Source organism: Ascaphus truei, unplaced genomic scaffold (genome assembly GCF_040206685.1).
Source record: "Ascaphus truei isolate aAscTru1 unplaced genomic scaffold, aAscTru1.hap1 HAP1_SCAFFOLD_391, whole genome shotgun sequence".
In the NCBI taxonomy this organism is placed as follows: domain Eukaryota; kingdom Metazoa; phylum Chordata; class Amphibia; order Anura; family Ascaphidae; genus Ascaphus; species Ascaphus truei.
In genome coordinates this window covers 165,590-179,455 of record NW_027456721.1, presented here as the reverse complement: position 1 = coordinate 179,455, position 13,866 = coordinate 165,590, and the positions used below count along the sequence as shown (strand labels likewise).

Below are 13,866 nucleotides of genomic sequence, written 5' to 3'. Positions count from 1 at the left end.
CTATGGAGAAGATGTATAATAGGGGGCTCAGCGGGCAGCCCTGCCTAACACCCGACTTTATGGGAAAAGATTCCCCTACCCAGCCATTAATGACCGGTCTTCCATAAGCTCCTTCATACAGCAGAGCCAGTTTCTCCATAAAAGTATCTGGGAAACCAGATCTTTCCAGAGTTTTAAAAAGATAGACATGATCCACCATATCGAAGGCTTTGGCTTGGTCAAGATTTAACAGGTACCCCGACAGACCTCCATTCCTGCCCATCTCAAACATCTCCCTGATGTTAATTAAGTTATTAGCGATGTTCCTTCCCTTAATGGCACAGGATTGGGAACTCGTTATCACCTTCTCAGCGATGTTACTCATCCGATTTATAAGGATCTTCGCTAAGATTTTATAATCATTGTTTAGTAAGGCTATTGTTCGCCAACTTTTTAATTCTTTCGTTTCCCCTTTCTTATATTATAAGGTTAACAGGGATTCACGCTGAGAGTGAGAGAGACCTATTCCTCCCAGAGAAGCATTATAAACGTTTGCCAATATTTCAGCTAAAACCTCACGGAAAACTTTATAAAATTCAGCAGTGATTCCATCTGCCCCGGGGGTTTTATTACCTGAGAGGGTCTTAATTGCGTTAGACACATCCCTTGCAGTGATTGGGGAGTCTAAGCCTATCAGGTCATCCTCAGAAACTGATGCGACGTTAATAGATCCCAGATAATTGCCCATTTCTACAGGATCAATAGTTTTTTGCTAAAAAAACTCTGCATAGTATTCAGAGACAACATTAAGCATTATAGTAACACACACACCCTGTGCATCTTGTAGGCCACATATGACCTTTTTAGTTCTGGTTTTACAATTTTCATAGGGATCTGAAGAATAAATCCCACAGCCACCAAAATCCTTCACGTTTGTTAAAGAGGATAACCGTTCACATTGTAATAACCTCATACTTTATTTAACACACCAATACTGCTCAGAATTCACTTCTTGACCATTCTGCATTCCCGTATATAATTGCAGCAATTTAGAACGGAGGATCAAATATTTCTTGTACCTCAGCTGGTTTGTTAGACCTGAAGTTTTTAAAATATATATATTTTTTTATGTATTTTTTAGTAACCTCCCACCACTGCACTATATTGGGATACAGAACTTGTGTGGATACGCAGTCCTTGAAGAACTGTAGGAAACTTTCTCTTACAGTCTCCTCCTGCAACATGGAGGAGTTCAGCTTCCAAACACTGCGACCTAGAATCACAGAGGAATCTAAGTGTAGGGTTATCTGTAGAATAGCATGGTCAGAATATTCCACAGGTGATAATCTGCAGCTGTCAATATTTACATTGCTCCTAACATATATCCTGTCTATTATGTTTTTTCTCTCCCCACATACATGTGTGTATCCTGGAGTTTTTGGATTATGACGTCAATAAACATTGCTTAAATCAGCCTGTTTACACATCATTTAGGAACACTATATCATATTCCAATACATCTCTACCACTGCCACGGTCTAGATTCAAGGTCACACAATTAAAATCACCCTCTAGAATAAGACACTTGGATGTAAACACAAAAGGTTGAACTAAAGCAAACAATTCCCTTCTTTGTTTTTTGATTTGGTAGCCATACATATTAATTAATCTGTGCTTAACATTCTGGAATGACACATCTAGAATAAGACATCGGCCTGGGCTCAGGTCAATCACTTTTGGCCGAGTGCAACAATAGGGGTTTCTTTGTGCTGAGCATTTCTTGATCAGAGATTTTTTTATGTCAATCACTTTTTTCACACTGGAAGTCATATCCCTTAAATAGAAACCCCACCCCATCACACAGGTCTGGGCCAGAGAACCAAAAAGATGCACCGCTTGTCCAATCCACAGAAACCGCTGAAATTTCCCTAAGGGACGAGAGTCTGGTTTCATGCAGGAATAAAATGTCAAAATCCAGGTCCTTGAAAGCGCTATATGTCAGCGATCTTCTTTTCCTGGTTTTTATGGAGTTGACATTTGAAGACCCTACTCTTAGAGGGGTGAGGGAGGTATGTATCATTCTGAGAAGTTGTTGTTACTCTTAAACCAGGATCACATGTAGGATGTGAATGGCTCCAGTGGTTTAACTCATTCCCTTTTGAAAGCACACTAAGTCCTTCTATTTTATTCAACTTTATTGGGGGAGTCAACAGAAATATAAAAGGTACTGCTGCGGCCGAGTTTATTCGAGCATTTGCCCGTTCTCGGCCGCAGCAGTTACCTGGCATCGGTGACGCGCGGCATGCCGAGGGGCTGCCACTTGCAAGCCGGGAAATCTCCCGGCTTGCGGAACTGGCCACACTTCAATAAAGTGTGTCGCCAGTGTACTTGCTGATGGTTTAGTGAGAGAGTGCTTCTCTAGATGAAGGTGCCTTGGTATGGGGGGGGGAAGGGAAGGTAAAAAAGGATGGCCTTGCAGGGGGTGTAAAGGAGGTGGAATGTACTCACAAAGCCAGCTTGCAAGGAAAAGAAAGACACTTTCCTGTGGCAGGCAGGAACAGTCTAAGGGCCACTATAACTGCCAGAAAGACAGGGGAGCTGGGCTGAACCAACCTCCTGGCTATGAAGATTGGAAGGTTGCCAGGGCAACCAGCTAGGGCGGTGTAAAGGGCATGTGTAGCAATAAAGTTGCATTTCACACAGGCAGCTAGCTGCTGGAACAGGAGGAAAACATGCAGCTTAACTAGAGAGACAGTTTACTTGAAAGCTGCAAAGGGATACAGAAAATGTGTAATCCTGTTCCAGGACAGTTACACTCCATATGTCCTCTATTTGTGCTTTTTTCCCTTTTGTTTTCCCTTTGCCAGGCGATGACTCTCTTTCGTTGGAACGCGGCCTCATCTCCATGTTCTGTGAAGCTATAGGTTTTTCACTTTTACCATCTGTCTTTGGGGTAATGGTTGTACCTATGACCATGGATCCTGTGGGTTGTTCCACCTCCCTCCTGCTGATGTTTTGAGGAGATGGTGCCTCCTGGGAATTCTTCGTTGCTTCTGCATCTGGGGCTTCGGGTGTACTCGATTCCTCTGTTTCCTGCTGTTCCTCGTCTTTTTCCTGATCTTCCACCCTATCAGTCCAGGATTTTTGTAGTGGCTGAAACATGTTCCGTATCTTTAGGCGGTCAATCATTGCAGTAAGGTAATTTTTTAAAAATCTTGGACAAGTTCAGCTGCACGAGGGTTGTCTTTACTTGCCGACTGTTGACTTTGCAGCTGTGGGAATTTTTTTTGTGGGACTTCTGAACCTATTTCCCAATTTTATTTTCAAGAGGCAGTTCCATCTCACGCCTCTCCTGGTGCTCTGGTACTTCTTGGGAGTCTTTGTTCTGTGGGGTCTAAGAAGGGAGAGGATTACTTCTGGTGTACTCTCTTTCTACTGTGATTGGATTGTGAATTTCCTTTAAAACCTCCTCAATCGGGCGCAAGCCCATGGAATCTCTCCTCTCTGCAGCTGGCCTCTGTGCCTCGGAGTGCAGGTCTCTATCCTCCTCTGTTTCAGAACATACTCTTGTGCTTGATTGTGTTGGGCATGGGGACAGACATTGTATGAATGCCCACTTTCTGAGCACAAGTTAAACAAAATGATTTTTCTTGCATTTATTTCGGTGGTGCCCCAAATCTTTGCATAGACTGCATCTGATCTTGTTACATCCCGATAAAGTGTGATCTTGATCCACACTTAAAGCAACATTTGGGCTGCCCACGGTAGAAACACCTTCCTCTTTCATTTCCAATGTATAGGAAGTATGGTAAGTGTGTCACAGTGTTGTCTGCACACACCAGTTTCACCTCAAATCCTCCATTCCAGTATTCACCATTATACAGCTTCCTTGGTCCTTTGAGTATGTCACACTGGTGCTTCAGCCAGAACTCAATGTCATCCACTGGGATAGATTCATGGTCAAAGATAATATTCACTATCACAGTCTCAGGCTTAGATATCGCTGTGGCCTCAAAAGACTTCCACTCAGAGCTGCTACTCACAGCTTTGTATCTCTCCCAGAAAGTCTCAAGGTGGGTGGAGGTTTTAAAACCGATATCGTAGTATGGTGACTAAGGGCCATGCAGGAGGGCGTAAACATCTTCTGGGTCAAAACACAAAGATTTATTTATTAGTGTATTCCCCACATAATCAAAACCTGGATCTTTCTCTCTTGGTCCCAGAAATGTCAGTCTCACCACATTCCTTCTTCTTAAAAGGTTTCTTATGGGAATAGTGGGAAAGAATCTCAAATCTTTCAGTGATTTCCATGCATTTTTCTGTGAATCACTGGGTTTTGCTGGTTCTGTATTTTCCGGGCAGTCTGAGCCCCCAGCAGCTGGAACTTGATCCAGGCTATCAGTGCTGATTGCAGGCACCAGGTACAGCTGATTTTCCTCTCAGTGAGATTTCCTCACTCTGGCATCTGACTCCCCTGCAGCCTCTGTGTGTCTCCCTGCAGCTGAGAGCTGTTCCAGGTTAGCAGTGCAGGTTTCAGGTACCTGTGTAATCTGTGTACCAGTCAGTGAGTTAACCCTTTCTGGCTCACAGTTTAACTCCATTGCCTCTTCAGAGTTTATAGCAATGGGCTCCGAGTGAGAAGGAAGTTTCCCAGGGTCTCTTTCCATTGTTTCTGCCTCCGCTGCTGTTTGCAATGTACCTGTGTGTCACGGTTGCCCAGGACTTTTTTTTTTTTTTTCAACATTTTGTTTATTGTGTTTTTCAAAGTATAACATACAGTTGTCACATTGTCAAAATAAAAAGCTTTCCATGGGACAAACGACATTCATACCGCCATTCATACCGACCTGGGAGAAGGGAGACAGGAGGGTGTGGGGGTAGGAAGGGGGGGGGAGAGGGAGGGGGGGGCAGAGGAGTCCTTTCTGATGTACGATGTTTTCCGTTCCTGGTCCGTAGGTCAGGTGTTACGACCAACTGTTTCGGCGAGGCACCGGGTAGTTAATATAGGGGGTAATGGATCTGTGTTAGCGTCCTCCCGTGGCGGGCATACTGTCTCCCTCGTATGAGGCTGATTGCAGCTTCTGCTCGCCATCCAAGGAGAACTCACCTGCCGCTATTAAAGCCAGATGGAGGCATTGCTCACCCCTGGGATGTCTGTCTGTGCCAACCAAGGCAACCAGACTTTTTGAAACTTTGGGCCAGTGTCGTTGACCAGACTTGTCAACTTTTCCATCTGGCAAACAAACCAAATTCTATTCCGAATTTTGTCTAATGAAGGAATTGCATTCTGTTTCCACAATGCTGCAATCTCGCATCTCATAGCCGTAGCAAAGTGTGCGATCAATTTGTTCCCTGATCTAGATACGTCTGTCGTGGGTTTGCCTAGAAGGAACACCCACGGATCTAGTTGAATTTTGAGGCCCAGAAAGAGCCTCTGTAGCCAATCTCTAATTTGGATCCATACGGGTCTAATTCGTGGACAAGACCACAGCATGTGTAACAGGTCCCCCTGTTCCCCGCACTGCCTGGGGCAAAGCGGGGAAGCGCCCGGCGCGAATTTTGCCAATCTAACTGGGGTGAGGTACCACCGCATTAGTACTTTATATGAGTTCTCCTTTAATGTTGTACAGATCGAACTGCTGGCTGCCGCCTTAAAAATCTCAGCCCAGTCATCGTCCTCCAGTGGTTCCGTCAGATCTGTTTCCCATTGTGTCATGAACCTGGGTTTGTGTGAATCGTCGCTATCAGAACCGACCACCACCCTGTACAGTGCAGAAATGACTCCCCGTGTGTCGGTGCCTCGACCACAGAGCTTCTCAAAATTGGTTAACGGCGTCTAATAGTGTGTTTGGTGTAAAATGCCCGGACCTGGAGGTATCTAAGAAATTCTGTGTTGGGAATGCCAGTTTCTGACTGTAATAGATCAAACGGTTTAATGGTGTCGCGTCCCTCCAGGTCTTTTAGTTTGTGGAACCCCCTGTTTTGCCAAAGTGTGAAGTTTTTGCCAACTAAACCCGGAGCAAAGTCTGGATTCCCGTATAATGGGGCCATTAAAGTGTGTTTAGAGGTTAATGAGTGATTAGTTTTGGCTGCTTCCCAGACCGACAGTGAGTTGAGCACGGAGGACAGATGCCCAGGACTTTTAACACCATTTATATTTAAGGGATCGGTAAATAAGCAACACACGATAATGAAATAAAATGAGGTTTATTTGGATAAGACATCGGAAACACACAATACAGAAATATACACAATTACTTTGGGTCTGGGGGTTAAAACTAGGCTTTCCTAGGTGCAAGGCAACTGCTTCAGCACAGGCTCATCTTGTTCACTCCACGGAGCTGGAATAAGCCTGGAACAGGTAACTTCACTCCTCAGAGCCAGTCCTCGGCTTGGCTAGGAATTCCCTGGGAAACCTCACCGGCGCTTCACTGGACCAGTCCCAAGCCTATCTATAAGTCTGAAAAGACACTCCTGGGCCCTTATGCACGGATCAGGGGTAACCAAAACCGGGCTGAACCTTTTTATTTGTGAGCCCGTCACAACCGGTAACTCCACCAGGAAGTCAGGACCCTGAGCTGGAAATAGTGCAAATCGTTCCTGTTAAAAACATGGAGGTTACGGCGTGGAACGAGCTGTTCCTCCTACTTGTTGTTTGTTTATTTTGGATCGCCCATTTCTTTTACATTGTGGGATTCGTGGGTCCTCGCTGAGCAAAACGCTGCTATTACCGGCCCCGGGGGACTCCCTATTCTCCAGATACTTACCGGTGAAGTGACCGGGTTTAAATCGGGGGAGGCAAAATGGCTACCAAATCTCAGGCCAATAGGAACGCGCAACATCATCGGGTGTGGCTTCCTGTTGGACGGCCAATCCCTTTTAAAAACCAGGAAGTGGTGCCGGTAACTCCACCAGGAAGAGGTGCCGGTAACTCCACCAGGAAGAGGTGCCGGTAACTCCACCAGGAAGAGGTGCCGGTAACTCCACCAGGAAGAGGTGCCGGTAACTCCACCAGGAAGTGGTGCCGGTAACTCCACCAGGAAGTGGTGCCGGTAACTCCACCAGGAAGCGGTGCCGGTAACTCCACCAGGAAGCGGTGCCGGTAACTCCACCAGGAAGTGGTGCCGGTAACTCCACTAGGAAGTGGTGCCGGTAACTCCACCAGGAAGTGGTGCCGGTAACTCCACCAGGAAGTGGTGCCGGTAACTCCACCAGGAAGTGGTGCCGGTAACTCCACCAGGAAGTGGTGCCGGTAACTCCACCAGGAAGTGGTGCCGGTAACTCCACCAGGAAGTGGTGCCGGTAACTCCACCAGGAAGTGGTGCCGGTATCACGGTAGACTAGGTCTTTTAACACGATTTATGTTTAAGGGATCGGTCACAGGGCAAAACATGGCAATGAAATAAAATGAGGTTTATTTGGATAAGACATCGGAAACACACAGAAATATATAATACAGAAATATACACACTTACTTTGGGTCTGGGGGTTAAAACTAGGCTTTCCTAGGTGCAAGGCACCTGCTTCAGCACAGGCTCATCTTGTTCACTCCACGGAGCTGGAATAAGCCTGGAACAGGTAACTTCACTCCTCAGAACCAGTCCTCGGCTTGGCTAGGAATTCCCTGGCATCGCAATGCCCCTGGGAAACCTTACCGGCGCGTCTCTGGACCAGTCCCAAGACTATCTGTAAGTCTGAAAAGACTGAGACACACACACCCCCTGGTCTACAGCAGCCTCTTTTAGAGACTACGTTTTAACATGGACTGAGCCTTTTAGCCACTCAGAGCGTGGGATTATTCTCAGCAGCCAATCAGAGCAGGGCTCATCTGGCTGATGAGGTCAGAGGCAGGGGGGGTGTTGAAACGGCTCGGGACGCCCCATGGGCGGGTCATATGTTCTGGCCAATAGGGAAAGCATATAATACAATTATATTGTATTAGCGTTATCATTTTTATATAACACTATCAATTATATATTTTATTACACTGTATTAGTTATGTGTTTAGCATATCATGCCCCTTATGGATTTGCATGTGTTTATATGTTTGTTGCTTTTTGTATTATGGACTCGTATGTTATGTAGCTGTTTGTATTAGCTTTTGCATTGTACATTTTGACAATGCGCCGATTGGTTGGCTTAATAGTAATATCCTGGTACGTTCCGGATTGGCAAAAAGGCACGAGCCTTCTGGTATTTAAACCCCGCCTCAGGATTCTATAGTCTACCCCCTGATGAAGCGCGATCAACACGCGAAACGCGTAGAGGCGACGTCATTACACAGCACATGACGATGGAGAACCGGAAGCTGCCGTTTACCCACTTCCACGATCGCACGAGGAGATTGATCACAAGCCAAGATCTTTACTGATACCATCTGTTGCAAGAACTGAAGTGTTGGACTGAGTCCTCAATAAATAAAAAAAACGGGTAACGGCCAAAATTTAAGGTTGTACCCGGTCGGGTACCCGATTTGGCACTTACCTGCAGCGTGGCGGCGACATCTAGGATCAGCAGCAGCAGTCCTGTGACGGTGGCACAGCCACCTGTCCAATAGGAACGCTCCATCTCCTGCTCCGGTCACGTGGTTCCCCGGCGGCTCACACAGACAATGTTTACCTGCTCCGGTGCTGTGGAAGTGATTCCTGCAGCTCCCCCGCCGGCTGAAGACACCTCCGATGCTGCCACCGTCACAGGACCGCTGCTGCTGCTAGTCCTAGATGTCTTCGGAAAGGTAAGTATGAAAGATTATTTCCAGCTGCCCTGACATTACCCGACGCCAGGAATTACCCGGCTGAGCCCACTTCTCAGTGGCCGGTTCTGGGTAATGTCTGGGTAGCTGGAAATGGGCCGGGTTCCGGGTAATTCCGGGTACTCGGTACAGCACTATTGGGGACAGCGCGCCTAACATTCCTCTTTTCCAGCTCAGCCTCTCCTTTTCCTCCCTGTTATAACGTTACTTTGCTGCTGGGATTCACTGCTCTGTGTTTGTCTCTTCCTCCATTCCTTCCTGCTCAGCAATCTCTTTCTCTCTCGTCTTTTCTCTCTGAATTCTCCTCAATTCTCTTTCCGTTTGCAAAAGATCCTCAGTGTCAGTAACATCCAGGCCTCAGCCCCTGGGGTTCCCAGGTTCCCTGCCCCAGCACCACCACACCCTGCTGGGTCTGAGGCCACGCTGAGCCCCTAGTGGGAGCTCAAACAGACACAGCCTCTCTCTGCAAGGGTGACCTCCTGACTGCAGAGTATCAGGGACAGGCTCAGACAGTCCTGGGTTTATATCTGAGGCTGCGGCCAGGCAGGGAGCGGGCGCGCTAGCGCTCGTGTTTCATGGGCGGCTAGGTGCGCGCTAGTCTGGGGGCGCGGCCATGTCACAGAGCTGGTTCGCCCTCATTGTGCGACCCGCTCATGTGACGCGCTTGCGTGCGGCAAAATCAAATTTGCTTGCTCTGCAAGCATCTAAGCGCCGAGCATGTGCAGACGCTCGCTCACGCTGGCCACACACATTGCCTCAATGTGTTTCAGAGCGGCCAGCGTGAGCCCGCCCGCTCAGCGGCACCCTGGCCGAGGCCTAAGGCTGCGTCCCCGCTGGCGCTGACTACGCTCATGCTTCAGCATTGACGTCACTAACTCTCTAAGCATGAGCACTGGGTGTCACGTCTAATTTGCAAGCGCGTGGGGGCATTGGGGGCTTGTTGAGCGCGCTTCAAACTCACTTTTTTTTGTCTCAAGCGCCAAGCTTGCGTGCCCACTTACGAGTGCGCTCACGCGGCGACGTCAACATAAAGAGTACAAGAAGTAAAAGCGGCAAGCGCACAGCACGCTCAGCACCAGCGGGGACGCAGAATAATGCAGGGTGACCTCCTGGCTGCACAGTATCAGGGACAGGCTCACACAGTCCTGGGATTATATGTAATGTAGGGTGACCCCTATAGCCCCCAATAATAATCCCTATACAACATTACCTGCAGCACCATGCTGTAGGAGGCCAGCTTTGTGGTGTCAGTGAGGACATCCTGGGACCCCATCCTGGTGACAATCTGTCATATGCAGCATATAATGACAGGGACTCGTGGTGACTCCTCCGCAAACACCAACCCGGCCCCACACGAGGAACCCATACTCCCTCTCTGCTGCAGCAGCAGAACCCTTCCCCTGCTGCTGAGGGGCAGGGAGGCCGGCGCCGCCATTTTTGATGTGGGCAAATCCCCAGGTAGGCATAGGAAGAGATATATTACAAGAGGAGCTCAAATATGGCATATTGTTCTACATATTCCCATAATGCATATGTGTATATATCCCATTTATTTAGCAGTGAGTGAGGTTGCTAAGTTAATGGGGGTGATCCTATAGATTGGCATTTAAACGTATTGTCCTGGTGCATTATTCTGCCAGTCCCACTGCCTCACACATGCAAAGCATGGGGGGGACTGACAGCTGAGGAGTCAACACGTATTCCACTTGTTTGGATACGTCACTTCGTACCCATAACAAAGATGGCCGGCCTGAGATCCTATGCCCCACCTCTCTAGCCCAGCCCTCTGAAACCATGGGAACACCTCCGACTCCAGAAGAGCGGAAGCGTGAGCTGTCCAACGTCTCCCGTGAGGTCACGAGCGTCCACACGCCTCCTTTTCCCTGAGTTATGTAGCTGCTGCCACCTTGTGTGCGGAGGGCGGCACTGCACGGTTACTAGGGAGGCATAGCAACCGCTGAAAGTGTAATTACATAGGGAAATCCTCATCATTACAGCATAGTTATATAAATGTCATTAATCTGGATTTTGGCTTCACAATAAAATCCTCTTTAGGGAAGCTGGCAGCAGCTCTATTAAAATAATTGAGATGACTCTCTGAATTAATCTAAGATCCTAAAAAAAATTAAAAAAAATATATATTATATATCTCCCACTGCAGCAATAAAAGGTTATCGGATGGAGGATTATCTGGACTAACCAGACCCAGAATAAATTATGGGGAGTTAAACACTGTGGGTATATTCACGTCTCAGGCCTGCAACCCTGCCCTTCCCCATTATCTCTTAGCATACAGTGCTCCCACTGCAGCCAGGGATTCTGGGTAATGTCACCTTTTGCAGTGTGTGTGTGTGTGTGTGTGTGTGTGTGTGTGTGTGTGTGTGTGTGTGTGTGTGTGTGTGTGTGTGTGTGTGTGTGTGTGTGTGTGTGTGTGTGTGTGTGTGTGTGTGTGTGTGTGTGTGTGTGTGTGTGTGTGTGTGTGTGTATGTGTATTTCTGGACCAAATAAATAGGTCCCTTTGATATCTAATTAATCTGACATAACATGAATTCCTTATTCACTTCTATATACCCACATTAACAAACTCTGCAGTGTTTCCAGGTGAATTATATTTTCTTTCACTGTAGATAAGCAGAATGAGAGAATACCTGCTGGATATTAAACGGTTAAGTTGCGGTGATTACCTGGATGATATGTACATAAATATTCTAGGAACGCCTTCTGCAAATAAGAGGCAGTGTTTTGTGAATATTTGTCGTGTGAGAGTCTCCAGCCTGGAGCCTGCGTTCTTACTCCTGTCACTGTTTTACTGCCGTGGACCGGAGCCTCTGTATACCGGAGCCTCTGTATACCGGAGCCTCTGTATACCGGAGCCTCTGTATACCGGAGCCTCTGTATACCGGAGCCTCTGTATACCGGAGCCTCTGTATACCGGAGCCTCTGTATACCGGAGCCTCTGTATACCGGAGCCTCTGTATACCGGAGCCTCTGTATACCGGAGCCTCCGTATACCGGAGCCTCCGTATACCTGAGCGGACCGTGTTACTGAGCCCCATTCTCTGTGTGCAAATGAGTGGAAGAAATGTTTGATTAGAGCTTAGCTCGGGACCTGCCCGATGCCGGTTTCTCCTGAGAATATTTCAAGTTACTGATATTTCATTGTTCACGTACAATTATTTCCCAAAGGGCCTCACTGTCCTGCCTGACACTCCCTTTATACACAGGTACATGGCATGTATACACAGCACAGGTACAGCGCAGGCAGTGCCAGCCCCCTCCTCCTTACACAGACCTACACCATGTATACACAGCATAGGTACAGCGCGGGCAGTGCCAGCCTCCTCCTTACACACACCTACACCATGACATACACAGCACAGGTACAGCAGCGGCAGTGCCAGCCTCCTCCTTACACACACCTACACCATGACATACACAGCACAGGTACAGCAGCGGCAGTGCCAGCCTCCTCCTTACACACACCTACACCATGTATACACAGCATAGGTACAGCGCGGGCAGTGCCAGCCTCCTCCTTACACACACCCACACCATGTATACACAGCATAGGTACAGCGCGGGCAGTGCCAGCCTCCTCCTTACACACACCTACACCATGACATACACAGCACAGGTACAGCAGCGGCAGTGCCAGCCTCCTCCTTACACACACCTACACCATGACATACACAGCATAGGTACAGCGTGGGCAGTGCCAGCCTCCTCCTTACACACACACCTACACCATGACATACACAGCACAGGTACAGCAGTGGCAGTGCCAGCCTCCTCCTTACACACACCTACACCATGACATACACAGCACAGGTACAGCAGCGGCAGTGCCAGCCTCCTCCTTACACACACCTACACCATGACATACACAGCATAGGTACAGCGTGGGCAGTGCCAGCCTCCTCCTTACACACACACCTACACCATGACATACACAGCACAGGTACAGCTACCTTGCCTGTGTGTACAGCCTGGGGGGTTTAAAACACTTTGATTATGCAGCTTGGGTCAGGCTGGGGCCAGACTAATTAAGAAGCCCTTCTCAAATTAACCTCGTCACTGCTGCACTGCAAGCCTAAACATAGGTTTGCCAGGTATATGGCTGGTGACGTTCATTCACCCTGTCACAGTAGGGTTAGTGTTTGTAGGGTTAGCAACGCAATGTATTTGTAGGGAGAACTGTGAGTCTCCAGGAGCGGAATTGAACAAAAGTGTAAAGTATAATGTTTAAGTGAAACAGTTTAACTATCACGCAATGAATAGCAGTACGGCATAGGTCACAGGAGCGGGGGCATAGGTCACAGGAGCGGGTGCAAAGGGCGCGGAGAAGTCACATAGCGATACAGTGTAACCCCCCTGTTGGGATTACTATATTTCATATAAGAGGGTAATTTTGGTTGTTATTGCACTAAGCCAGGGGTGCGCAAACTGGGGGGGGGGGGGTGGGCGGGAGGGGAGGGCGCGGGGTTTGCCAGGGAAGCCGCAAGGGCCTCTGTAAACCACAATTACTTTGGGTCAGACCATGGCAACGGGCGTCAAATGACGCTGCGGGGTCATGTGAAATCACGTTGCCATGACAACAGGACATCATGTCGCCCAGAACGTCTCTACCCAGGTTAGGAAGGGGGGGGGGGTGTGCGCCCAGAGAGGGGGACAGCCGGCAGGGGGGCGCAGGAGAAAAAGATGCGCTCACCTGCGCAAAGCAATAGTCTTTCAGTAAAAGTTGCATTTAGTGCAGCTGCCAGTCTGACTCCGCCCACATTCCAGAAGGTGTCACTCTGCCATACAGAGTGGGCGTAGGTTGGAGGGTCCAGTACACTTCCCATGTAACCATGGTGACCTGTGATGTCACCATGGCCTATAAATATTGAGGGTGGGGGTTTAATGCCTTAGACAAGGGGGGCGCAAGATTTTCCAGGGGGGGACGGCGTTGTAGAGGCCCCGCGCTCTTCCCCAAAGCATTTGAATTCAATTCCGGGGGATCGCGTGAGGCCTCTGCAATGTCTCCTACCTTGTCTCCGGCGACGGGGTCACGTGTCCCCGAAGACAAGGGGAGGAGGGGGGGGGGGGGAGCAGGGGGGTGCAGCGAGGAAAGTTAGCGCTCCCTTGTCTTAGACCCC

At 48.5% G+C, this 13,866-nt stretch overlaps 1 protein-coding gene across 1 annotated transcript in view; it reads right to left on the bottom strand.

Annotated features, from left to right (window-relative positions):
* The window catches only part of RFT1 (RFT1 glycolipid translocator homolog), a 29,333-nt gene extending 19,026 nt beyond the window's left edge, over positions 1-10,307 (bottom strand). The window contains exon 1 of the mRNA XM_075583832.1: positions 9,942-10,307. Within this exon, the coding sequence (XP_075439947.1) occupies positions 9,942-10,004 (63 nt within the window). The 5' untranslated portion in view covers positions 10,005-10,307. The remainder of the gene's footprint in view (positions 1-9,941) is intronic.
* Positions 10,308-13,866: the final 3,559 nt, after the last annotated feature.